The sequence below is a fragment of the Hippocampus comes genome, unplaced genomic scaffold (genome assembly GCF_001891065.2).
Source record: "Hippocampus comes isolate QL1 unplaced genomic scaffold, H_comes_QL1_v1.1 scaffold68, whole genome shotgun sequence".
NCBI lineage: Eukaryota > Metazoa > Chordata > Actinopteri > Syngnathiformes > Syngnathidae > Hippocampus > Hippocampus comes.
In genome coordinates, this window is record NW_017805625.1 from 3,605,435 (window position 1) to 3,632,257 (window position 26,823).

The 26,823-nt window shown below is 43.2% G+C and overlaps 3 protein-coding genes across 7 annotated transcripts in view; 1 reads left to right on the forward strand and 2 right to left on the reverse strand.

Moving 5' to 3' along the window:
- Window positions 1-26,823, forward strand: part of fmoda (fibromodulin a) — a 51,746-nt gene that overhangs the window by 23,311 nt on the left and 1,612 nt on the right. For 3 of the 4 annotated variants that reach the window (XM_019881202.1, XM_019881206.1, XM_019881205.1), the window contains 2 exons: window positions 25,080-25,454; window positions 25,766-25,888. In XM_019881202.1, coding sequence (XP_019736761.1) covers window positions 25,110-25,454; window positions 25,766-25,888 — 468 coding nt within the window. In that variant the 5' untranslated portion in view covers window positions 25,080-25,109. Of the gene's footprint in view, window positions 1-24,297; window positions 24,529-25,079; window positions 25,455-25,765; window positions 25,889-26,823 lie in introns of those variants that run through there. The other variant, XM_019881203.1, reaches the window with a different exon arrangement.
- On the reverse strand, window positions 2,501-9,655 carry prelp (proline/arginine-rich end leucine-rich repeat protein). Of its 2 annotated transcripts, none has more exons than XM_019881201.1 (7): window positions 9,360-9,655; window positions 6,263-6,674; window positions 5,987-6,172; window positions 5,754-5,911; window positions 4,611-4,807; window positions 3,241-3,316; window positions 2,501-3,122 (listed from the first exon to the last, which is right to left on the reverse strand). In XM_019881201.1, exons 2-7 carry the CDS (start codon window positions 6,668-6,670, stop codon window positions 3,032-3,034), a joined length of 1,116 nt encoding a protein of 371 aa, XP_019736760.1. In that variant the 5' UTR covers window positions 6,671-6,674; window positions 9,360-9,655; the 3' UTR covers window positions 2,501-3,031. The 2 variants fall into 2 exon arrangements, with proteins under 2 accessions (XP_019736760.1, XP_019736759.1); XM_019881200.1 differs by having other exon boundaries at window positions 9,356-9,654.
- LOC109522538 (lumican) lies at window positions 17,060-20,698 on the reverse strand. The gene is made up of 5 exons (XM_019881199.1): window positions 20,408-20,698; window positions 18,955-19,283; window positions 18,556-18,880; window positions 18,007-18,324; window positions 17,060-17,257 (listed from the first exon to the last, which is right to left on the reverse strand). Exons 1-5 carry the CDS (start codon window positions 20,457-20,459, stop codon window positions 17,106-17,108), a joined length of 1,176 nt encoding a protein of 391 aa, XP_019736758.1. The 5' UTR covers window positions 20,460-20,698; the 3' UTR covers window positions 17,060-17,105.

Consider the following 26,823-nt stretch of genomic DNA (forward strand, 5'->3'; position numbering starts at 1 on the left):
GTGTGTGTATAGGGGTGGGGGGGGGCGGAAAAGGGTAGAGTGCCCTCGCCAGGTCAGGGATGAGAACCTGCCACATGTGAAGGAGTTCAAATATCTTGGCCTCCTGTTCATGGGTGAAGGATGGAACAGGACCAAAATTGAATTGTTTAATAAAGTGAACAAAAAGTCTCATCGCTTTGTATTTCTGTTCATTTGTCCATCTGCGTGTTATTTAGCATGCCGCTTCCTGGTTTATGGAGGGTCACCAACAGACGTATCCTTATTATCTCCAAATCCTCACCAATTTTTTTCTTCCTTGTCGGAAAGATTATCCTTATTATCTCCAGATCCTCACCAATTTTTTTCTTCCTTGTCGGAAAGATCTCCCTGCTGTTCCTGTCTGGACACGTGCAGCAGCATTGTGGACCGGCTGGAGATTCATACTCATCTGTGACATGGACACTTTTTTGTTTTGTTTTCTTTTCTTTTGTTTTTTTTTTTTGGCATCTTTTTGCATCACCGAGAAAAGTACGTTTGGTTACAAAACAGCGTGGGTGCTGTGTGGGCGAAAAAGGTCTTTCCCTGACATTTACATTGCGTGGGAACATTCGTGGCAATGGTGCTGCTGCAAAAGGTTGTATGGGTGCTTTGGGCGTTGATTTTATTCGATTGCATAACTATATCTTTTGGTGAAAAGTTTCTAAGGTGTCTTGAGCCAAGTGCAGTTGCACAGGACTGAAGGATTTGGTGGTGTAATTAAGTACGATACATCTTTATTTTTATTTATATGCCGCTTGCACATCAGCTGCAGCTGTGACAAATCGCTTTACAGAACTTGTTACATAAAATAATTTTTTATAATACAAAACAACACATAAATAAGACATGGACAGTCATGCAATCATCATCACATTTCAGCATACGCCTTGTTTTGGAAGCAGTTAAGAGATGAAAGAGGAGAGAATCATTTGTTTAAAAAAAAAAAAAAAACTCATCCCCAAATGGGCGTCTGGATCGATAAAATAAAAAATGTAAAAATCGAAACGTAATCTGAAAATTCATAACTCCGACAATGAGCATTTCATTCAACCAAGGCTTAATTTAAATACCGTATTTAAAAAAATGTTGCCACTTTTGCATAATGACAAAAAAATGAAAAATATACATAATACTTTGGGAACGAAGAAAGTTCAAAATAGTGTGGAAAAAACAAGACTTTTGTACCTGGACAAATTTAAAAGATCATATTTATAAAAATGATGAATCAGCATATTTGACTTTTCCTCACTTTATTTCATTCGTTTAGTATCATTGACTTTTGTTTCTTGCTTTATACAGGTAGTGATGTGTCCTTATTATCTTATGATTAAAAAAAAAATCAGGACGACACTTTTTTTTTTTTTTTTTTTTTAATACAGCGGACGGTACACTTGATTGGCAGCAAGGCTACTGAAATAGCAAAAAAAAAACCCTTCCTGATCTCAAACTTGGTACGACCAAAGATGGCAACTTTCCTACCATTGTGACTCTTTGGCAAGTCCAAAGCCTTATGAATACCAAAGTGGTTGAGTTGCAGACCCAATATGTAGCTGGGGCTTTATTTGTTTTAATTTATCAATCGACAACACAACAGACAGGACTGCTTTTTAGTTTTTTTGAAATTTTTTTTTCTTCCCATTTCAGATGAGCTGACAGTGTTTTGTCATGTACTTGAAAGTCAAAACAAGAACAAATATGTTTTCAATAAAGCTTGCTCGTTCGTATTGAAGGTATTAAGCATCATTTCAATTCAACACTGAGCATTTGTTAACACGTTATCACCCAACCACTTTCAATTGCTTTGCTCACACATTGTGTTCTCGTTGTTAGCGATTAGCCGTAAATGTGTCTGCGTTTGTTGTGGCGCAAGTGATGTCATCACTTGCCACGCTGCACTTTCTGCGCTGTCCTACCTGTTCTGCAAACACTTAACTTTCACTGCCGCATAGAAAAGGAGAGAAAGTGTCAATTTTACATGCAACTTCATGTTGTTATAACATCCATCCATCCATTTTCCGATCCGCTGATCCTCACAAGGGTCGCGGAGGTTGCTGGAGCCTATCCCAGCTGTCTTCGGGCACCAGGCGGGGGGCACCCTGAACTGGTTGCCAGCCAATCGCAGGGCACACAGAGACGAACAACCATCCGCGCTCACATTCACACCTCGGGACAATTTAAAGTGTTCCATTAACCTGCCATGCGTGTTTTTGGAATGTGGGAGGAAACTGGAGTACCCGGAGAAAACCCACGCAGGCACGGGGAGAACATGCTTGACCATTGGGCCGCCTGTTGTTAGAACAAAAAATAAAATTGTACACGTCATTTTTATGAATCCCTGTTTTACCGTCAATAATGTAAGACAGTTAACAAAAAAAAAAAAAAATGCTGAATTGCAAGTACATTTTATTCACACACTTGTGAAAACTAAGATTCCAATGCATGCATCAATACGTCTAAAACAAACAAACAAAACAATAGAAAAGAAGGTTCAAGACACTGTTTATTCACTTAATTATTATTTGTACAGCGCTTTATCCAAGGAAAAGGAATATGATGACATTCTACTTGGAACGACCTGAACATTGCATGCACATTTTGGACACTTCCAACTACACAGTAGTTGGAAATGTAATGTTGTCTTTTCTAGTCTACTCATGAACATACTAACTACATACGTGAAGCGCGTCCGTCAATGCATCTGTGTTTTCAGACTTTTTCAATCATTTAGTCTTCAGATTTTTTTTATTTTTTATTTTATTTTTTTTAATATAACAACAACAGCACAACACGCACTATGAACTGATATATTTCTATAAACACTAATGTGTATCATAATCTCATTTAGCAACTCCTCATGAAGACATCTCTGTGCTACCTGTAAAAATCAGTGAAACTTTGGAACCTTCCAAGTCGCTGCGGTATCACCCAGAGACAGTTTCACAAAGTGCACGTGTGGCCCGGGTTCGGCGTAAGGGTGTGAGCGCACGCCTCCTTGCTTCAAGGCAGACTTTGCCTAAATAACAATGGAGTGAAGGTGTCTGAAGCACATGATGACATCCAGCGGTATGGGCGGGCTGAGTTGATTTCCATCCAAGCGCAGGTACCTGAAGCAACACCGACGTGACTTAACATGTCGATCAGCGACGTTTTTGCTCCATGACACGAGATTGGAAGTCTTCATTTTCACTTCCTGTTTTAGCTGCTCTACGTCACTCCACTCACCTTAGTCTGGGAATATGGCTGGGGTCACTCATGTCGCCCTGCAGGCTACGTGGGCAGATCAGAGTGCCGTTGATATCTGTAGGAGGCGCACCATTGACTCATGAACAACGGTTACATCATTGTAGAATTCAAATCTGAAGTAATTTCAAAGTGCAGTTACGTGGTGGATATAAACCTATAATAGGGAAATAAGGTGTGGCGCGGGTAATTTGTTGACATTACTAAATGTTCATAAAAACAAAGTTCTTGGTAACTGTGGCGGGCTGTTTCATGTAGCTGACCTCAATTTTAGCTTGCGCAGGTGAAGTCTAGACATTGTGGTGTGTGAAGGTTCAAATGAAAGGGGGAAACATCATGACATATTTAACGTGACACTATCACACTCTCTAATTACTGTAAATATCCAGCCATCCATTTTATGATTCGCTTTTCCCCACGAAGGCCCTGGGGGTGCTGGAGCCTATCCCAGCTATCTTCGGTCAGTTGGCGGTGGACACCCTGAACCGGTTGCAGGGCACACACAGATGAACAACCATCCGTGCTCACACTCACACCTAGGGACAAATTTGAGTGTCCAATCAACCTGCCATGCATGTTTTTGGAATGTGGGAGGAAACCGGAGTACCCGGAGAAAACCCACACAGGCACGGGGGAGAACATGCAAACTCCACAAAGGAAGTCCGGAGCCGGAATCGAACTCTGTACCTCTGCACTGTGAGGCGGACGTGCTAACTAATCGACCACCGGGCCGCCTCAAACCAAGACTAACACATTATAATAATCAGAGGTTATGTTGAGGGTTTAACTGTCTATAGTCTAAATATATTGGATGTCGCTTGTGTTCTCAGCCCGGCGTGTCCAGCTCCGGTCCTCGCGGGCCACTGTCCTGCCTGTTTTCCATCACTTCCTGTTGCAACACACCTGATTCCTGATTCCAAGGATCAGGTCATCGGCGAACTCTTAAGAAGCATGAGAACGATCCTCTTCCTTTGAATCAGCTGTGTTGCAGCAGGGACAGAGGGACAACAGGCAGGACAGCGGCCCTTGAGGACCGACTTTGGACAGCCCTGTTCTAAGCTGATACTGAATTCAAGAAGTCTGTCATTAATCCAAAGCAAGTGTTTCCTCTCGCACTTTGCTAATTACTCAAGTCTTGTCTTGTCTGATGCGGTGGAGAGAGCATTGTAGTCGGAATTCCAGCCATCAATCCATCCCTTTTCTGTCGTGCTTATCCTCACGGGTATGCTGGAGCCTATCCCAACTGCCTTTGGGCAAGCGAATTGGGTTTCCAGCCAGTCGCGGTTGTCGTAGAACTATGAAACTAAAATCACAAAAGCTTACACAATTCCAGCGAAGCGCCTTCAACTTACTCTGGATGGTGTTGTGATTGAGGTGCAGATGCTCCAGGTGAGTGCTGAAGAGAGGAATGGTGGTCAGCTGGTTGTGAGCGAGCTGCAGGTCCAGCAAGGTGGAGATGTTGAACACGGCCCTGGGGACGCCTTTGTCACTCAGTTGGTTGTAGTTGAGCCTCACGAAGGCCAGGTGAGAGAAGCCTTGGAAGTAATCTCTGAAGAGGAGAAACAACCCTTTTCTCAAAATTTTGTAGTCCAAAACATTTGGTGGCCTCAGTAATAGGTGCATCTGCACCTCAGGATAACAAAGACTCCCCTGCCCCACCCAAAAAAAAATAAAAAATCCACGTAGTCATGCCGTTAAAGACTAGAATATTAGAAACAGATCTCTGTAAAATACAATTCAAAATCACTGCTGTTCAAAATCATTCACATTGTTGGAATGAATATGACATTCTCTGAAAAACAAAAGCATCATTGGCTTTGCAAAGCTTTTTTTTTCTTCTTGTCTAACCACATTTGTTTTTCCTTCCATCCAAATTTGATTTGAAATTTATTACAGAGTTTCGAACAATGCATCCCAAAACCAGCACACGTTACAAAAATTCATGATTGCTAAATTCATTGTTGTAACTCCATCATGGCATCGTTTTTTTTTTTTTTTTTTTTTTGCTTTAGGGAAGCTCAAACTGAAGACAAATTCAGTGTGCGCTTTAAAGAAACTTGGCCGATGAAGACATTCCTGATTCTGATATCGATTCTGATTTGGGCTTCCAGAATTGTATGCGTAATATGTAAAAAAAATAAATTTTCACAATATGAGTCTGAGCGATTGATCACTGAAACATCCTGCTGTGGTTTGACTCAAGTTCTGAGCCCTGTGACAACAAGTGACCATGCAACATGACCAGGGAATGGAATCAGACATTATTTTTATTATTATTATTATTATTGTTTTTAAATCTATGTTTCAGTTTACACTCCAAAACTAAAATTATCTTTCAGTCCTGAAGTGGAGTGAATAAAAACATGAAAACATATGAACAATTACCTCACTTGTTTTTTTGCCCCCCCCCTCCAAAAAAAACCCCAGATTTTTAAATAATGCTTATTTCAGTGAGTTTATCTCCGATTTCATTCACTGTAACTCGGAATACTTGCTTTGGGATGTCCTCGATGCGGTTTTTGTCGAGGAAAAGTTGTATGAGGTTGTTGGGTACGCCAGCGGGCATCTTTCTGAGCACATTGTGAGCCAGATTGAGCTGCATCAGGCTGGACAAATCCTTGAAGGTGTTCCTGCTCAGGTCACTGTCGCTCAGCTGGGAAAGGAAAACGTATTGACGCAAGGTGCACAGGGAACACACACGTGAGCGCATCGAAATAGGGAATTTCACCTGGTTGTGGTAGAGGTCGAGCAGGGTCAGGTTCCCCATTTTACTCAGAGCGCCTGCGGGTATTTTCGAAATACGATTCTTACTAAGACGGAGCTGTTCCAGACTTGCCGGGAGGCCCGAGGGCACCTCTTTCAGCTGGTTGCGTTGAACATAGAGGTACAACAATGCAGGTATCTTCTGGAACACCTACGCAAAGATAAAAATAGAACAGTGTGGATGTTCCAGATATTTCGCAACGCGCTTCCAACTGCACCAAGGCAGGAAGCCGTGTTCTACCTGTCTGTCTATGCGATGTATGCGATTGTTTGCCAAGTTGATCCAACGGATGTCCGTGGCATTGACAAAAGGTTCCGCCGTCACCTCTGAGATGTAGTTGTTTTGAAGGTACAGATAGTGGGTTCTGAGCGGGATGACGGGGATCACGCGGATGTTCCGGTTCTCGCAGTTGAGGGAGTTGGGGTAGCTTGGAGAACAGAGACACTCCCTGGGGCAGTCGGGGTAGGGGGAAGGCGGGCCGAGGATGAGCGGGGGGATGTCCGTCGGCTCCTGCGGCTCGGGAACGGAGGGCTGCCTGGGGGTGGTCGGGCGCCTGGTGGGCTTCCTTGGCCGAGGCCTCTGGCCGAGCACCGCTCCTATCAAAAGGAGCAGCACCAAGGCAGAGAAGAATCCTGCGGGTGCCTTCATGCTCCTAAACAAACATCAGAGGTTGCTTATTTGTTTTGTTTCACATACCTCAAGGAGGTTAGCTTATTTACATGGGGTTTTGGTTTGTGGCTGGTTTTTTTTTTTTTTTTTTTTTTAATTACGGGTTGATGTTCTTCCAATTTTGATGGGGATCCACATACAAAGTGATGAAATGAATCATTACATCATTACACTGTGTATGGTAATAAATAAACGACAGTGCCGCTTTTGACAGCAGAATTATATTCTGACAATTGTTTTGTTTGATTTAATCACAGTGTGTTTGTATTACTTACGGTATGATCGGGTTGTATTCTAAAGCCTTGGGAGCGGAAGAGTTTTGGGATCTTGAGTTGGTGAAGATTGTGCAAGTGTACCTAATGTTGAGGCCCATCAATGGAGACTAACTACATAGACTATTGATCCATAAACGTTCAGAATATTGCTTCTTATTTGGTGCTGGTGAGTGATAACAACTCTGTTTGTAAGACAGGAAATTAATAGTTATGAAGAAAAAAAAAAAGAATGCTGTGTTGAAAGAACCAGAGTAGGAATAAAGACTCTTTTGTCAAGGCATCTCCTGAGAGAGACTTTAAGAGGGGAAGACTGCAGGTCTAAAACAGTCTTTGCGCATGCACTTTCACTCATAAGCTTGCATACAGCTGCATATGGCTGTGCGCATGCTTACATAACCACAAATGGAGCCTCATCGAACAATTTCACCTTACAAAGTGGAAGAAAATACAGCTGGGCACCTGTCCGCCCAAACAGCAGTTATATTCTAATCACTTTGTTAGTTGGGATCGGAAAAGCCAGTTTAGACCAAAAGGTAAACATCTCCCATGATTCACGGTGCAGGAACCTTCCAGGCAGCGCTTGTTCTGCCTGGAAAAACAAATCAGAGCTTCTCTCTGACGCCGATCCCTGGCACTGCCCTTCCTTTTCCCTCTCAGTCATCCAGAGCCTTCCAGACCCTCGTTCCACACCGGACACCAAAGGAACTCGCCCTGCTTCCTCCCGTCTGTAAAACTGCTGTCATGTCTAAGATGTAGTAGTGTTCCCTTTGTACCCATGATTCTATCCCCAAATCATTTGTAAAGTGGCATGATTTTTTTTTTAATACTAAAATTAAACCTGAAAAAGAAAACACACACACACAAACCACCACATTAACTTCACCCGCACAAAATGTGAAAGCAGTTTTGTTTTTGTTTTCATATCATAACGATCATTTTTGAGTGACACCAGTCCGAACTTTGGATTCGTTCTGTGTGCATTTAGTTGTACAGCCACGAGTTGGAGGCTCCACATTTTTAGTCTTCAATTTACTGAACGTAAACGGTTTTAGGAGTGTGAGGCAGACATGCTAACCGACACCGCTACATGCTACCGTTAGTGGTAGCATTTTAGATGTGTCTAGCTTGTCATGCGCAAAGGCAAATGTTTGACGTGCTCTTCGATTGGATCGTGTCACAACGGGCAGGTGTACCTAATTGTGCGTCCGTGGCTGTAAATCGCCAGCGGGTGAGAGAAAAAATATCGTGTCAAACAAGTCGCATGTTTACAACCTCAAAACAAGCGGTTTCAAACAATAAAGCACCCAGACCGGTTACAATGCCTCACTATAAGAGTAGATTGTCCAGCATGCTGAAACAGAAGATCAAACGATAATCAAAACCACATGAAAGCTAAGTTGCTGTGTTTAAAAAAACAAAACAGACATAACCACCGCTAAATACTTGAGTCATTTGTGACTAAGCAAACACAAGTACATGTATAATTACATGTAGCTCTGTGTGATGTCATCCAAAAGGCATAGTTGGACAGCTTTCATGTATCTCATCACCAACCTGGCTCACATAGGAAAGGAATGGTGTGCCCCCCCCCCACCCCCTTTTGAAGCCCTCCTCACCAACGCACTCTCCGCATAAGTCTTACGATGTGATTGCCAAACATGTTCTCATGTGGGTGTGGCTGGCCTGCGGTGGTAGTGCCAAAAAAAAAAAAAAAAAAATTGCATCTGTGTGTACGGAGAGACAACCTTGCATGGTAGAATCAATACAGTCGGTAAAATATTCCAAATCAGCTAAATTGAGAGGCATGATTTTGGGTTAGATTATGTATACGTTGTTGTCCATTGAAGGGAATTGAACACTCAGAATCAGTCTATCACGCAGTACTGAATGCTACTCAAAATGATGCAGATATTGGGTCGGGATTAGCGACGAAAGAGGATCAACAGTTTTCCTCCCGATAGTTTATTGCGCACTTGTGATTTTAACCCTTTCATGCACCCTGTAGCCTGATAACATAAGTTGTCCACTGTAGTAACCGCTGTCCCCTGAAAGCGTTAAAGAGCATGCCTGAAAGCTTTTTCTTCTTCCAAAATATTTATTTCCTGCCTTTAAAACCTTTTGGTATTTTTGTGATGATCTGCGAGTGTGGATTAATCAGCATCAGGAAAAAATGACTTTTTTGAGGGGGGGTACTAACATATCAAGAAAACTTGGATCTCCTGGGGTACCAGAGTGTGGCAGGTATGGCAGAGCACAGTGTCGCCGTGGAAACACGCCGGCATTTGCTGTTCATGTGCCAACAATCTCATTACACAACACACCCTCTGTTTTGACACCCAAACATTGCTGTAAAAAAAAAAAACAACCCAAAACAAATAAAGTTCCTTACCTGCCTTTGGTACCTGCCCTCTTTTGTCAAGTCACAAGTTGTGTCTTTTCTTCTCTCTGCCTTTCGCCCTCCTTCCTTCTTCAGCCGTCCACTCCCTCTCTTCCTCCCTGTCCCTTGCCCTCCCCAGCTCCCCTCCTTCCCTCTCTCTCGTTGAGTTGTTTGGCTCTTTTCCCTCTCAAGGTCACAGTGCCTCGTTCTTCATGACCCATGACTTTTACTCTGTAGAGAGTCCATCTTACTTTCCTTCAGGGACAAAACAACAGAGTAGCATACACCACTGTGGGATATTCGCATGGATGCAAAAAACGTGGGAAAAATGGAATATGAGATACTTTAGTTTTTCAGAGCCGCCCAGCTATGATTGCATTGGCCTCTCTCTCTCTCTCTCTCTCTCTCTCTCTCTCTCTCTCTCTCGCTTTTTTTTCTCCGCTCGAGAAATGGTGGAAGATTGGAGTGTCTTGTAGATACAAGTGGGGCATTGTTCTCGTTCCTGAAAAGACAATTGTTTAGATGAAGGCACTCACATCTCATCATGTGGTTTTTATTAGCAGCATCCAAAGGCAAACTGCATGCATGGCTTCTTTCTTTTCTATACAAGTTAAATGTGCCGGACTCATACTCATGGGACAAATGACGGGCTCCGCCTTAGACTGGTCACCAGCCACATGTAGCCAAACAACCAGTCACACTCATAGAGGAATGGATTGGATTGGCACCAAAAAAAAAAAAAATCGGTACTGGGATTTTCACTTAGGCATCGATGCCCGCTCGCAAGCCCATCTGTAACTGAGAAGTCCTTGTTTTTCATACCATCTACAATCATTGTTTCATGAAATGAAATGCACACATCTCCAGAAACGTGATCTCTTCATTTGTAATACAAGCAGGATCAAGTCCAAGGGTCACAAGCAACGATTTGCTGAGCTTAATTTACTCGACAATGCCCATTGTATTTGCTGTTGCCTTGCTTACGGTGTACTTCTTGCTCATGAATTTCCTTGCTAACAGCCAATCAGAGCCGACATACCACGACAAATGGCCCATTCAATTCAAATCGTATCAAAAAAATCACACTGACTCAAACATCTCTTCATTATTTACAAGTCTACATGTTGCTTTTGCCACCCTTGGCCACCGCATGGCTCTGCCATTGATGTTGATTGGTTCAGTTTGCTGTCTACATTCTCAATAGATTCATGGGCTGCTCCCACCAAATTGTGGGCCGCTCTCTTGGGGTAAAATGGAGGAATATAATAATGAAATCAGATCGGCCCCAAAAAGTGCCGTCCCACCGGGCTTCTGCCCTGTAGTCCCGATGGCCAATCCAGCCCTGGCCTCACACATTCGCTTCTTGACAATATAAACTCTTCAATGGACTTAAGATGAATGTTTTTGGAAGACTCATTCCCACCATGCCGCCAGATTAAAAATGATTGCTTAAAAATTGCCTGAACAGTTCATCAAGGGTTTGACCAGAGAGAACAGATGAATTCAATCCTGGTGACTGAATGTGACAGCACAGCTGGGCCAAACATCTGCTTTTCGCTGACCTCAACCAGAAATGGAAAATAAGACATTTTTATTCATTCGCGTGTTGTGATTATCTCTTTTTTTTAATGCTGTTAAAGATGCAACGTAGCGAAAAGCATCTTTATTGTACGAAAAAAAAAGCGTTTTTTCCTTTGAACTTCTGTCAAGTGTTTAAATCCGTCATAAATGTTGAAAATTAATCGGCAAGGAGGTCTAAACGTAAGCAAGGTGTCTTTTTTTTTTTTTTTTGCAGGTATTATGACAAAATGCTTGCAGGCCTGGGTGGGATGTTTGTTTCATTAGAGGTGATAAATAATACTTTGCGATTTGTGTGGTTTGTTTCTGCATGTGCACGCTGTGTCACATGACATCTGGAATGCAAGTCGTCTGGCTCGCGGTGCTCAAATCCGCGCAGATGGACAACAAAGGGCGGAATGTTTGCACTGAGCTTCTTACCTGTTGATTCTGGAGGAGCCATATTTATTGAGGGCTCACACTTGCTTTTACTGCAGGAAAACATTAAAAGCTGCGGCCGTTGTGCTCGCTATTACAGACTGAAGCATCTGCTTTGCAAACAGATGGTGAGCGAGGCAGGTTCAGGCTCAGGTCCAAAATGGAATGATGTGTATAATAATGAAAGAGACATCCAATAACGGGCTCTTCTGTCATTTAAAGAGCATTTTATGTTGTGTTTCTTGATGATGGAAAGAAGATGAACGGGATTTGGCCTCCCGACAAAAATCAAACGTTAGGAAGTTGTATTCTCTCCATCATTGACATTGTTGGTACTGAAATGTTGTTGCACACATTGAGATGAGACAACATCACATCCTGTGAGCTGTGTGTGAACATTCTTGCCTTTTTCATGCCGCGCCCAAATGGCCCTGCGCAAATCAGGCCAAAATCCACATCCCTCAAGTCCGCGAGCCAACTCTATTATCTGTTAAAATGCTTACTCTCAACTTTTTGATCATGTCACTGTGTCTACCTACAAAAAATAAAATAAAATCCTAAAAAATATTTCTAACATTTTTTTTATTTTTTTATCAATCATTGGTGACACAAATACAAATGTCTTTTTGGAATACGAGAGGAGAATTTATTTCTGATCAAATACAATACAATGTGTTGCTTTTTATTCAACTGTATCAGGTGGAATAGGCCAAAGAGAAATATTTTCTCTTTGTCGCTCCATCAAAGTGAGCTGGGATAGGCTACTGCTTCCCTGTCACCCTGAACATTATCAGTAGTTAAGACAACAATAAATACAACAGAATAATAATTTTAAAAAGCGATATAGAATACTATAGAATTCCACCAAGGCCGAAAAAAAAATCTTCATAATATAGCATCTTGGCATTGTTCTACTCCAGGCCTGTATGCAGCAGAAATGACAAATTGACATACACATCAATTTTATTATTTTTTTTTTCACCACAGCACGACTTTCCGGATTTGGCCACCTGACCCAAATGCAAGACAGCATTAACAAAGAACATGATGATAAATTCCTCAATTTATCTTGCCGCAGCAGCGAATTTGTCCCATGCGATATTGTACTGATATTTTTATAGCTCACGAATGAGCTAAATCCAGTAGCAGGTATTTATTTATTTATTGAGTTAGTCGATGATGGCTTTTGTTATATTACAGAGAAGCCTTCATCTGCCTTTAACGATGATTTCTGTTTTGCATGTTAAATCTACCCAATGACTACAGTGATGACAAAAAAAAATGTTTGCATGTGTTTGTAATCCAGTTGGTGAATCTGACGGCGCACTTCAGTATCTTTCAGTAGTCACCGATAAAACAGTCTGTCGGGTTTCTTCTCCTACTCGTCACCTTCCATCGAAACAGACTTTGAATCTCGCTACAATCTGACAGTTGACTTGTCATAAAACACAGCAGATGATTGAGTGAAGCTTTTGCATTCCGTGACTTGTGTCTTGGGCGCATTGTTTCAAGTATGCTGTTTCTGAAGCCGGTTCAAAACTTAATGGCTACCAGAAGTTCAAAAAAAAAGAAGTGTGTTGCCTTTTAGGCACCGAAATTGTATAATCAGCACCGTAGAGACATAAACTTTTCTTGTTTATCCTAATTAGAATGTGTTCCAGCTGTGATTGAATGCTACATTGTGCATAAAACGCGTTAAAACCTCCGAATGATCATAATGGGCCAGCAGAACCAGTGAAGCTCATTGCACTGCTGAGTCAGCATTACCATTGTTTCTTTTTCTTATAAATAATTAACATGTACGGAATACAAAGTATTCCCACCTCATCCAGAAAAAAAAAAAACCTATGGATTAAAATTTCAACGACGACATTCCATTAACGATCGATTCATAACAACGCAAGTTCCAGTACGCGGAACCCGGAAGCCATACGGAAGCCCGCAGTAGCGCAAACTCAAGCAAGTCCTGCTCGATATTACGGAATAACTGTGTCCGCAACACTATTTACTCTCATTGGATCCAAAACCGTTTTGGGACCATATATTTTGTACTTTGTTAACATACTTGCATGTTCGTAAAGGACATGTATCATAGTCGTTTCCCACATAAGGAAATTCGGTTATAAGGAAAGATTGGACAACGCAAATATGATTCCCTAAGAGAGAATACTTACCTGTATACATACAGTCCAGGGACACATTTCAACTCGTCTTGAACTCTAAAATCGTCTGGGTGAAGAGTGGATCAATCAGCCAACTTTATTTTCTTTTTTTTTCTGGTGTAAGTCGGTAGACGGGCTTATTAAACATGTTTCTATGTCGAAATCATTACTGAAGGGAAAATCCATCAGAAGCTCAATCTTTAAATCCCCTGTTGATTCAAATTTTCAACAACCGTGCAAGTCATGGGAGAAAAAAAGCTACCTGATTTTATGACCGGAAGTTAACACACACACACACACACACACACACACACACACACACACACACACACACACACACGCAAACAGTCCAATAATAATGTTGGTGATTTGAGAAGGAATGTTAAAAGTCAAGAAAATCTTTCTTCCAGAGGAAAAATAAAAAGTCAACACTTGCTTGCTAATGTTCAACTAGTCTCCGAACTTGCCATCTGTTTTAACTTTTAAAGTTATGTAAGGTGAAAATAATAAGGTGTTCCACAGGAATAGCAGACTGTGAACAAATGTTGACAGAGTACATTTGGAATCCATGATCACAAGTTAAATGTAGACAAATAAACCCGAAAAGTTGGCTTTGATGGAAAACGTTTTTTTTTTTTTTTTTTTTTGCAGCCATATGTGATTTTCTCTTGTTGGGCATATAGTGGACACTTGAAACTTTTAGGTGGTTGAACTACTCAACTTACTACTCAATTGCTAAATTTTTAAGGCATTTTTTTTTTTTTTTTTTGGTGTGGCCAGTCACTTTTTGTGTGTTCCTTTCGCTCGATAAAACGTAACATTACCACGACAGTATTGAAAGTTGCTTAGCTCGCTAAAATTTGCCACCGTTTCCCAGAACCATATCCAGGAGCGACTAAGAAGCATCTGGAAACATTAACAGTGTTAATATAACTGCTTGTGAACAAAAGAGCTTTGTCTTAGTTTCTGGTCAAGTCTAAGCTGACTGACACGTGTTTGTATGTTAGACACGAGGCTCCTGAGCGACCAATCGATTCTTGCTGCTGTTCTGACACCACAGGAGCTTCCCTGCTCGCGGATTGTTTTGACTGCAGGTATCGGCGGTATTACGTTTTTTAAAGTCCGAATAGGTCATTGCCATGACGAGTCTTTGTGGGAGGGACTTTGGAAGAAACGGGTTTTATTGTTGTTTGTAGGCCTTTTGTACTTATCTGAAGAGAATATCAGTCACACCTTTCACTTTTTCCCCCCCCTTACATTCTGTTATCCGAGCGAAGTGTGTGATGGATTTAACAGCGGAAGCCATCGCTTACTCAAGGTGGAGCCGGGGATTTGTACGGTGTCAGCTGGTCATTCCAGGTTACCGATATAACGCATAAAAACATCATAAACGGAGAGAAAAATAACCCTGTGGGTGAAAAGTTGGACCACCTCCCAGCTGAAGTGCCCTATTAACATCGAAATGCTCACATTTGTTTCTTTGTTTTAGTGGAACTGACATGATGTACTTTTAATGTGGAAGGCTCGATAGCCAGCCACATAGTGCAACGCTAGTCATGTAACTCTTCTATAAACTTTTTTTTTTTTTTGCAGTGGTTGAGTTTCCGTCAACATCCTTTGGTGTCATGTAATCAAGAGGATAAATCCAGTTCAGAATGAGACGAGTACCTCATGCGGAACTTGGCCCCAGACCACGACAGTCTGCTCAGACCATCACAAGCACTTTGCAATGCTTTTTAGAGGACATGGTGTCACCTGGAAAATACGGATGTGACTTTTAGTCATGCTGCGGTAAGACGCAGACACGAAACCGGTCATTATGTTTATAGGGTACGTAATCACATCATCAGAAATGTACCGGTACTATTGAAAATATTGATGGCGTTTGATTTGAACTTTGGTGCAACTCTATTTTTCCCTTAAAGTCTGTGCATCTCTGCACATAATTAGACCATTCAAGATGCACACTTTGATCAGTGTATCATATGGGTCCACCTACACTGCAGTCGCATTGGCATAGATCCGATATTTAATTTTTATTTTTTTTTTTTTGAAAGAGGCCTTGATGCCATGTGTCCGTCCATTTTCTGCTCCGCCGGTCCTGATCCGGGTGGAGCCTATCCCAGAAGACTTCCAGGAAAAGGCAGACAACACCCTGGACTGGCCAGGCTTGATTGCGAATAACTAATTACATATGATTTTTTTTTTCTCTTTTTGCTGCCATGAATGACCCTTATCCAAATTAGTCACCTAGGAGTAAACTTCCACTTGGTGTCATGTTAGCTATTGTCAAAAAATATATATATTCTGCCTCCATCTGAGGCGAGCACTTCAGTCATTCGATGATTCATGTTGGAGATTCGGCTCACAGATTGCAACACAGACCACGGTTTTCCATCCCTTTTCTTGAAATCTTTTCCTGTTCACACTGTCACGGAGTGGGAAGTGAACCCACGCAGCCTGTGCCGACGTCAGGTGAATGTACTACTGGACCATTTGTGATGCAATACAGGTACCATTGAAAAGTAATGACACTCTGGGAAACTTTAAGAGAGCTTTACGCAGTTATATGAGAAGCCTGTGTTTCCCCATCACTGCGGTAGTAGATGTAATCACAAACGCTGCAACAATGGCTGTCTTGAAATAAGAGTGTGGAATAGGTGCTAATGGGAAAACCTAAAAAGCAAATCAAGGCAGTAGAGAACCTGTGAACAGGTTGCTTATTTTGTTGTACAATTATACATTCATCCATTTTCCGATCCGCTTATCCTCACAAGGGTCGCGGGGGGTGCTGGAGCCTATCCCAGCTGTCTTCGGGCAGTTGGCGGGGGACACCCTGAACCGGTTGCCAGCCAATCGCATGGCACACAGAGACGAACAGCCATCTGCGCTCACACCCACACCTAGGCACAATTTGGAGGGTTCAGTCAGCCTGCCATGCATGTTTTTACAATGTGGGAGGAAACCGGAGTACCCGGAGAAAACCCACGCAGGCCCGGGAGGACATGCAAACTCCACACAGGGAGGCCGGAGCTGGAATTGAACCCGGTACCTCTGCACTGTGAGGTCGATGCGCTAACCACTGGACCACCGGGCCGCCTTGTTGTACAATTCGGAACACTGAATTATTTTTTTTGTTGAATTTATTCCATTTTATTTCATCGAGTTGCACGGAGGCGGCCTAGCCGGCGAGCGGTTAGCACGTCGACCTCACGGTGCAGAGGTACCAGGTTCCATGCCAACTCCGGCCTTCCTGTGTGGAGTTCTTCCCGTTTTTGCGCACCTATGAGATGAGATGTGAGGAATACCCGAGTCAGTTGGCAGCATTTGCAGATGACGTTCACCTCTTTTGCGCTGCCGCTCATGGCTTTTGGCCCAACCGAATGAGTCAGTCTCCCCCGAGAGCGCTACTGAGTTTTGCCATCCTCAAATGTCACGGTGCCAATATCGAGATCTCTATTACACCACGACGTGTTCGATTCCGTTCAGACAGACTTAAGACAGCATGTCACACTTGGTGTCGGGACAGGAGGCCAAAATAACATGCTGCAGAGCCAGGTTAAGGACTGAACGGAGGAGTTTATTTCCTTTTCTGTTCTTCACGCTCAAATGTAAATACTTTGAATCACTCTCAGACAGTAGACCCAGTCCGAGGGGAGATGCCGGTAGGACACCTCGTTGCCATCCAGTCGCAGGGTCTTCAGCCGCGAATAGGTCAGAGGTCCAACTTCTCTGCAGAAACTAGTCACGTTGAACTCTAAAGTGAACACATTGTTAGGAAATGATCAACTGCATTGTGACAGTGTGACAGAGCCTTTGGTTTCATGCCATGCTGTGTTCTTTAGAAGAACTCGGACAACGTTTCCTCTCACCCAGTCTGGGTTTTCTACTACACCAACAGGTGCTGTGGTTAAAACGGAGGCAGCGAAAACCGCAGCGCTTTCAGTCAGAGCGCGGCTCTCGGCCCACATCGACAGCTTCGGCGCCGCCAATGGCGGCGTTGTTAGCAAACCACCAAGGTGTGTGTCATCATGGAAGTGTTTTTGTCGGTTTGCCCGCCCCACTTAAGGACACAAGCCGATACTTTTCACACCGCAGTCTTTGTGCTCCAAATGACCTCAGTGACAAAAGGTTCCGTTGTGTGATCACTCGTTACTGTACTTGAAATCCAGTCCGCAGCGGCTCGGAGTGATGGAGAGCAGATTGAGAAAGAGGAATGAGGAGAAGAGAAAGTAGAACAGCATGTGCTTCTCGCTCATCTGGCACTATTTCCTCGAGTCTAAAACCATCACAGATGTTTTCATACCAAACTCCCTTTTCTTTTGCAAAGCTACTTTTTCCTTCATCATACAACATTCCCTCCCCTAACTCTCCTCGTCTTCATCAGAAGAAATATCTCTGCAAGCCAACAATACAGCAAATACAGGAGCAAAGTACATCAACGAAGCTGTACTTTGTGCGTGCAAGTGTTCTTGCCGGCAGTATTTCAAGATGCCTACACCTCACCTTGTATCTCATTGGCTTCCAGGTAGAGGTGCTGCAGGGTGGTGGGCACCGTGGGGATGCTCGTCAATTTGTTGTAGGACAAGTCCAGTTCCACCAGGGTCGAGAGGTTGAAGGCCTGTGGGTGAACGTTGCCACTTTTCAGGAAAGAGTGGCTCAAGCGAAGGTGCTTGAGGTGGACGAGTCTCTGGAAAATGTCCTCATCGAGCCCCGACAGGGAGTTGTTGGACAAATAGAGCTGCTGCAAAGAGGTTGGTAAATGTCTGGGGACCGATGAGAAGGCGTTCTCGCTGAGGTCCAACAACTTCAGATTAACCAGACCTGAAAGACATTTTTACACGCTCAGCCGTGTATTATTGCACTGCCTTATTCTGTTAGGGTGGTTCTGTTTGTGACCAACAGGTGGCACTGTAGGGCTCTACCTGTTGGTCACAAACAGAACCACACTAACATATTCTAAGGGGTGTTTCTGATATTTTGAACCTGCCGTTGTCTGAAGCGAACCAAAATACGAGAAACATCAATCGACAAGGATGAGGAAGACGCTTCTACCTCGGAGCTCCCCTTCTTTGATGGTTTTCAATATGTTTCCCTGCAGAAGCAGCAGGGTCAAGTGCTTCAGGTTCTTGAGAGCCTCGGGCCCGATGCTGCTGATTTGGTTATGGGCCAGTCGGAGCTGCTTGAGACCATCTGGCAGATTACGGGGCACTGAGCTCAGCTGGTTGTGGTTGGCGAAAAGATAAACCAGTTGGCTCTGGTTTCTTAGGATGCCCTGGTCCAGCTGGTCATTTTTCAAAAGGTTGTGGTCCAGAATGAGCCAGTGTAGTCCGGTGATGTTTGCCAGAAACGAGGCGGTGAGGGAGGAGATGTTGTTTCTCTGTAGAGGAGGTCATGGAAATATGATGGACGGAAATATAAAATAGAAGATGATCTTTGCAAGGATTTTCCTACCTGCAGGAAAAGGTACTGCGTTCGGGCCGGGAGAAGCTCCGGGAGATCTTCCAGGCTTCTCTGGTCACAATACAGCGCCGTGGGCCACTGAATGGGGCAGTCACACCGTTGCGGGCAGGCCTGAGGGTTGGTGGCTCGGTACCAAGCTGCGTCTAAGCGTCCCCGCAGGCTCAGCACGCTGGGCTCGCCCAGCAAGCGGTCGATCCACAAGGGAACGCCGCCATAGTCCATGTCAGCCAAAGTGGTTGAAGAAGCCACCGCAAAAATACATGAGAGCACCGGCAAACAGTACAGCGCACCCATGCCGACTTGCTGGCATCGGCGTAAGCCTGCATGGGAAGTAAAGCATTGCTTTGTTGGATTGCAATTCCGATTCCGAGTTTGTCATATGGCTGCATGCCTCTTACAGATCATTTTGCGTAGTTGTCGTTATTTAAAGCATGACACAAACAATTTTGCGGTGGTTCATGCAAATGTCCCACTTGCATTGGTATTGACGTTGTCAGCCACACGGAATACACTGAATACAAAACAAAGTTTAAAAAAAAAAGAAAAAAGAAAAGAAAAAAAAAACTCGATAGACCTCCAAGGCCAAATCAAACTACCCAAAAACATCGGCCTGACTGGTCTCATGGAACAATTTCAGCATGGCCTGCATTGGCACGATACTGTTCCACTCCGGTCCTGTAGATGGTGCTAATGCACATTACTAATGTGCTGATTCTGTCGAGCCACCGTTTCAGGTGCCATTGCGCAACAGTGAAAAATAACAGTCCACCAAATTTTGATTGTTTCTCCCTTTTTCCCCAACACCACCACTTTCAACACCACAATTTGTAGATTTTTTTTAAATATACATATGGGGGGGGGGTTCTCCATTGAAACACTAACTAACTAACCAATCAAATTCTGGCTTTGAATTATTTGCACACGGTGGAGGAATTGATATCTCAATGGGTATTCAAAGGTGCTTAAGTGCGCTTTTGAGTATTCGAAATAACCATTAAATGTTCTTGCCAATGTAAAATTCTCTCTCTCTCTCTCTCTCTCTCTCTCTCTCTCTCTCTCTATATATATATATATATATATATATATAGGTGCGTGGGTTTATTTTATTTCAGTACTCCCATGTTTCTAATGCAGCATTTACACAGAAATGCAGGGAGAGCCTCTCTCAGGTAAACTTTTCAAAACAAAACGTTAGAGAGGTTTGCATCATCGGGAGGTTTGTCTGCATAAGCACGTGTGGAGTGTCAAGTTGTGCAAGTGACACTCCCACAATGTAAAAGCACAGCGCAAGCCAAAAGTCGAGCAAAGAGGAAAATGTTGTTGAGTCATTCCACTTCATGACGCTCTGGCAAATGTAAGCAGACGCCGCTTAGATTGGCACAGTTTCAATGTGCACGTTCTGTATAGAGCACAGATGGACATGGGAAGAAGACCGTAAATTTACCTTTGGGTTCAGGAGCAATGTTGATGAATTTCCCAAATGAAGCGTTCGGCATCCTGCAGGGGCACTGAAGACTTTTGCCTGTGTGTCAAAGAGGGAGAATGTTCATGCTATGTTTACTTGCTCTCTCTGATACATTCCTCTTCCTCAAACACTGGCGCCATCCCAGACTTCCTCCATGCTCTCCCCTCACTAACTACCAAGGCAGTAACATTTGGAGTAAACATGTCGCTTCTAACATGGAGATCCACATGCACATGGCCAGGTGCAAATGCATGTGTGTGCATTTCACCGCAACTTTAGTATGTGTGTGTGTGTGTGTGTGGGGGGGGGGGTGCGTGCAGGCGTGCGCATGTGTGTTGCCTTTAGGCCTTCCGCAGAGTACCTGGGGATCCAAAGAGACCATTCTGTGTGAGTGTGTGTGGGTGTGTGTGTGTGTGTTTGCGTCTATGGGCCTGCTTTCCCACATCACAGAGGGGAGCAAAATGATTCCAGGCTTTTCTCCCGAAACGAAGGGAGATCGTGGTGAAAAGTTGGGGAACAAAAGGAAATATTGCAAGTGCGCACTCTCCTGTCCAATCATACAATCATAAATCACATGCTCTGTTACGTTTAAAGATTGTTAAATGTCGAGGCAGCATTGATATGGCAGCTATCCTTAGACAATCACAATCTGTCAGAGAGAGGTATGAACAATATGTTTGCAGTGGTGTAGAAGTGCAGTGTTATGGGGAATATTAATCACTAATATATATATAGTTTCAGTGCAGAGGTCATGGTACAAATACGATCCTGTCCTTGGGTGGGTTTTCTCCGGGTACTCCAGGTTTCCTTCCACATTCCAAAAACATGCATGGCAGGTTAATGGAACACTCTAAGTTGTCCTCAGGTGTGAGTGTGGTTGTTTGTCGATGTGTGCCCTTCGACTGGCTGGCAACCAGTTCAGGGGATACCCCGCATGCTGCTCGAAGACAGTTGGGATCGGCTCCAGCACGCCCCCCGCGACCATTGTGAGGATCTGAAAATGGATGGATGGATGGATATGCGAACTTCTCAATTGAGCAAACAATGGAGGCCATATGAAGACATGGAGAGCAACTTTCTGGTTCCGTTTTTCATTCGGCCATCAATGTAAACTTGATCCAATATGACAAAAAGCACATGAACTACAATAACAAAAAGAAATAAAGCGTGAGGAAATTTCGAATGTAACTTTGAGTTGGGGCACAGGTGTGATGGGCTGCTTTGTTTGTTTGCTCGCATTTTCGGTGCCCTCAGGTTATTTCGTATTAACATGTGTGGGTCTTTATTTGTCTTTTGTGTCTGACATTTAGAAAGGTCACATTTAATTGCCTTAATTCAACAGCAAAGTGAGTCAGTTTCAAAGTGTTGTTTTGCAACTGTCACTCCAAGTCAATCAACACGCTTGGAAATTCTGCGTTAAAGTTTATGTTATTTGCTGACTGATTGCAACATCTTTAACGAAACTCTTTACACGTAATATTCAACAAATTTCTATCGAAGTACATTGTGTAATATTTTGTTCATTGTGCCAAAAAACAGAAATCAGCACTTCTCCAGTAATCCGAGCCTAGGGCAGATGAGTTCATGAATCCTCAATTGAGTACTGTCATATAAAGTTTTTTTTATAACAATATATAACAAACAATATAAGGTATGTTCACATAATATTACTTTATAGGTATACAGAATTTCATAATAACCACATTTTACATTGTGCTTCCCCTCAGATGTTACCATCATTTTTTCACTTTTGAACCTGCCAACAACCATCTGGCCCTCTTGTCAACAGCACTTCTCAGCATTCACAGTAGGGGGCAGTGTTCCTTTTTTAATCTGGAACATATACATCGAGCCTTGGTAAAACTCCGCCATTAAGAAAAGGAGAAAAATAAAAACGTTATAAATCTAGGCGTGATAATTGTTCTTTTTTTTTCTTTTGTAGGACTTAAATCGAGGAATTGTGGAGTTATTAAAATGATCAGGATCGTCAGGCTTGTGCAATGCTCGCTGGTCGTTTGAATTCGATGAGATGGAAGAAAACAGGCAGGACAGCGGCCCTTGAGGACAAAAGCTGGACAGAACTGATCTATAGCGTGATCTTCCCGAACATGTCAAAATATTTGGTGTATATTCTTCATACTTACAATGAGAACAATGGCATCCGTTTAAACCTCCTTCAATATGTGTGAAAACCCCGGTGTGACGTCATGTCCATTCCATTTGTGTTTTGCTGACATCTGCTTTTCATTGTGTACTTTATGTTGTTTCCTGCACTCCGGCCCGCCTGCTGGTTCAAATTACTTTTAAAAGGACAGATATTTTTTTTCTTTAAATCATCATTTCATTTCACATATCCATAATCATCAATAATGTGCCTCTTGCAATAATCCTGACTTCGTTTTTTTTTTTTTTCTTTTCTGTTAATTGAGGAAGTGGCGAGGATTTGCGGTTCCTCAGGGGCAGTTTGTTTGCGCTCATATACAAATGTAAATCCCATGATGCGCACGCAAAGTTACTTCCACATGAAGGAAAAACTCACTCTGAGTAAGAAAAGATCAAGTTGATGGTGCGGGGTGGCCCTCGGCCTCCACTGATTGGGTTGAAAACAGAGGAGACGGACAATCAGAGCCAGAGATTTTTTTTTTTTTGCACATGACCCTCGTGAGGGTCACGGGCGTGCTGTAGCCTATCCCAGCTGGCTTCGGGCAGTCAACGGGTAACGCCGTGAATTGGTTGCCAAGGCAGACATAGACAAATAACCATCCGTGCTCACACTCACGTCGAGGGACAACTTAGAGTGTTCCATTAACCTGCCATGCATGTTTTTGGAATATGGGAGGAAAACGGAGTACCCGGAGAAAACCCACACAGGCACGGGGAGAACATGCAAACTCCACACAGGAAGGTGGGAGCCGGAATCGAACTCTGCACCTCTGCGCTGTGAGGCGGACGTGCTAACCAGTCGACCATTGTGCCACCCGTACTACTCCTAATCATAAATATTTTGTGTGGATTTTCATTGAATTTGAATTGGAGCATTATTAGGCAAAGGTACGTGCATAATTAACCTTTCCTAACGACTATTATATGGCAATTAATTGTGTGTGTACCTGTGGTGGAAAAACAAAACAACAACAAAGCATTGAGCAATAAACAAACCAGGCAAGCCAAGGAAGCAAAGATACTTTCCAAGTTCCAGCTCTAAAATTTGGGGTCAGACTTTCCAGTGCAAACATGTTGAATAAATTAACAGCTCATTTGCATTTGTGTACTTTGTATTACGGTGTGAGATTCAGCAAACGGTGACAGCCAAAGTAACATTCTTTTCGTGAAAGGACGAAAAGAAAGAGGGTGGACACTTAAGTCAGATGTTATGAGAGAGGCAGGAAGTGACCCGCATTAAGTCCAGACAGCCAACATGTGGGCAAGCTCAAACGTGTGTTCATTTAACCCTTAAAACAACTGCTAGGAGAAGGAATTTCGGCAACATCTGTGAAGGTTTGCTCAGCGGACTGCTAACAGAACAAGTCTTGGTTCTGTTTGATTGCTTGTCACTGGTTTATTCGTGGCAATCATTCCATGCCAATCTGCCCCCTAGTGGCTATGAGAAGGACACGTAATGACATCATACGCTGCACGAACGAGAGAGAAGTCATAATTCCATTCAGTATTTGCCTTAAAAACACTTCTGTGCCATCAATATGCAACAATCCAATCAGTGAATGCCACAATTTAGTTCACTGTGTGCCACATGTCCCAAACTGACGACCCCCCCTTTAGCCTATTAGTAACAAAAATCAGCAGTCTGTATGCAAAAAACAAATATGAGTCAAAGTGGCTCTTTATGTATTTGCATAATGGTAGACAGAAGCTCGATGATTTAAACAAAACAAAACAAAAAAGATGTTTTGGGGAGTTTTGTGTCGAAAAAGGGGTGCAGGAGGGTGGATGGTGGAGTGGAAGAAACCAGTGCAGTGAATGAGGTAAAAGGGGTGGAGACCTTAACATCTCTTTTTTTTTTTTGTTATTGTTGGTGGGTGCGTGTGCCCTCCAGTCTTGGGACCACTCAGACACAGGGAAGGGCCTGTATCGCTAAACAGGTAAAGTGTGGAACTCTGTCCCCGTATGTATGTGTGTGTGTGTGTGTGTGTGTATTTTTGTGGGGGGGGGGCGGCATGCATTTGTAGGAATGTGTCGTTCAATGTATGTTTTTGGGCAATCAGAACGGCATGAGGCCTAATAGGAGCTCTGCAGGTAAGTGCAGATCTGATCATATACTAGCATGATTGTTTGCTCCTCAGACATCCAGTTGATTTAACGGAGACTCCACTGAAAATTTGGACCACTTTTGAGGTCTACCTACAAAGGCGGCATTGTAACCCGGTTTCCATTTCTCTCTCTCTGGCATTTTTTTTTGTAATTAAACTTCTTGAGTTCCCCGTGGATTAAGACTTGTAAGAATGTTGCTCCCCGCAGGCAATCCCATTCCAAAACTATGCCGACGCCTGCGCTTTTTTTTGTATCTGAGTGTTTATTCAACATCAGTGCACAAATACTGGAGTTGCACATTTGCAGCTAACTTCTAAAGCAAGGAAAGGCTTCCGGCAGCGCTTTACTATTGAAACGTGCTGTTTTTTTGTCACCTATTCAGGTTAAGGAGGAATTTTGCGCGAGTGCCGCAATGCGTGCGGTGATCATCCTCTTGTCTGCCCTGCTTCCACTCTGTCCCTCCCATGAACAAGATCCTTTCGCCTGGCTGTACAGCCGCCGGAGTGCCATCCAAACGGACAACGCGGGAGGCGAGTGCCCACCTGAGTGCGACTGTCCTCCGACCTTTTCCATCGCCATGTATTGTGATGCGCGGGGCCTGACCGTCATGCCCAGCGTCCCCTCCCGGATGAAGTACTTGTACCTCCAAAACAACGCCATCTCAGCCATATCCGACTCAGCTCTGGTCAACGCGACCAATCTGGTGTGGCTTATGATGCACCACAACCGGCTCACGTCGGATGGCATCGGCGAGAAGGTAAATTTATCAGTTACAAGGACCGAGGTTTTGAATGAAAAACTACTGGAATAACTCAAACTAAAATTGAAAAACATTTTTTTGCAAAAAAAAACGAAAACCCACTGAAACTTTAGTTTACGTACGTTACGTTGCGGGGCTCATTTTAATGTGTTTATTTTGAATTTGCTGTCTGAAGAAAGAAGGTCAAATAGTCATGTGCGAATTGCAGTGACATTTTTTAATTTAGAAAGAAAAGCAAAGTGGACACTGAAACATTGTGAGTGTGATTCTTGCGCAACTTTACCGAGACGACCACGTTGTTTTTTTAGGCCTTTTCGCAGTTGGAACGACTGGAGCGTTTTTATTTACAACACAACAATTTGACCAGCATCCCTCGTAACCTCCCTCGCACCCTTCGGGACCTGAGGATCAACCACAACAACATAGATAAGGTAACTCACTTCATTGGAAATTCCAATTTTTTGTTTATTTTTTCACTCGACACACTTCATATGTTTGAAGATAATTGCTGGAAACGTGCAAAAAGTGGGAACTATTCACACTGTAAAGCCTGATGAGTTTGTTTAACTCAAACGGTTTGAGGAAACTGATTGCAAACTTAAGTTTAATACAATAACTCACACGAAGGAAATATAAAACTAAAATATTTCTCGACAATATTTAGTGTTTAAGTAACACAAGTGACTTGAGTTATGAAGTTCACTCAAACTTAACGTGATCGCGTCAAAGTGCCCCAAAGCAAGATGTTAAAATCCCAGTTGGACCTGTAAAACGGCTCGTCGCGAAAAATGGGAACTATAAAGAAGGCCCACTTATAATACGACAAAACATGAGTGAAATCATAAAACTTAATTATTGACTCACATTAATTTGGGGGATCCGGTGATTCTGTTTCACAGGTTTTAGTTATGTTAACTCCTTTCTTTTTATCGAGATGTACTGTTAGATTTCACTGTTGTACTCCGTTTTATGACACAGCCTAAAGCCGTTTTTCACCATTTTGGTTTTCCTGTCATGAATCCCCTCCAAACTGAGCGCCTTTGTTCTCACCAGCATTTTCCCAGCAATTGTGAGGTCATAAGTCCTTGACCCATTTCTACAAACTACAGAGTGCCGTGAGCTAGCTAGGCGCCGACACCTCAGAAGCGGATGCCCCAATTGACCAAATGTAATGTCTCTGCCTTGTCGTCGACGTGCAGCCTTCTTTCAGTTGGTGCTTTTTGTTTGTGTTGGTCGAGTGGTTAGCGCGTCGACCTCGCAGTGCAGAGGTACCGGGTTTGGTTCCAGCTGCGGCCTTCCTGTGTGGAGTTTGCATGTTCTCCCCGTGCCTGCGTGGGTTTTCTCCGGGTACTCCGGTTTCCTCCCA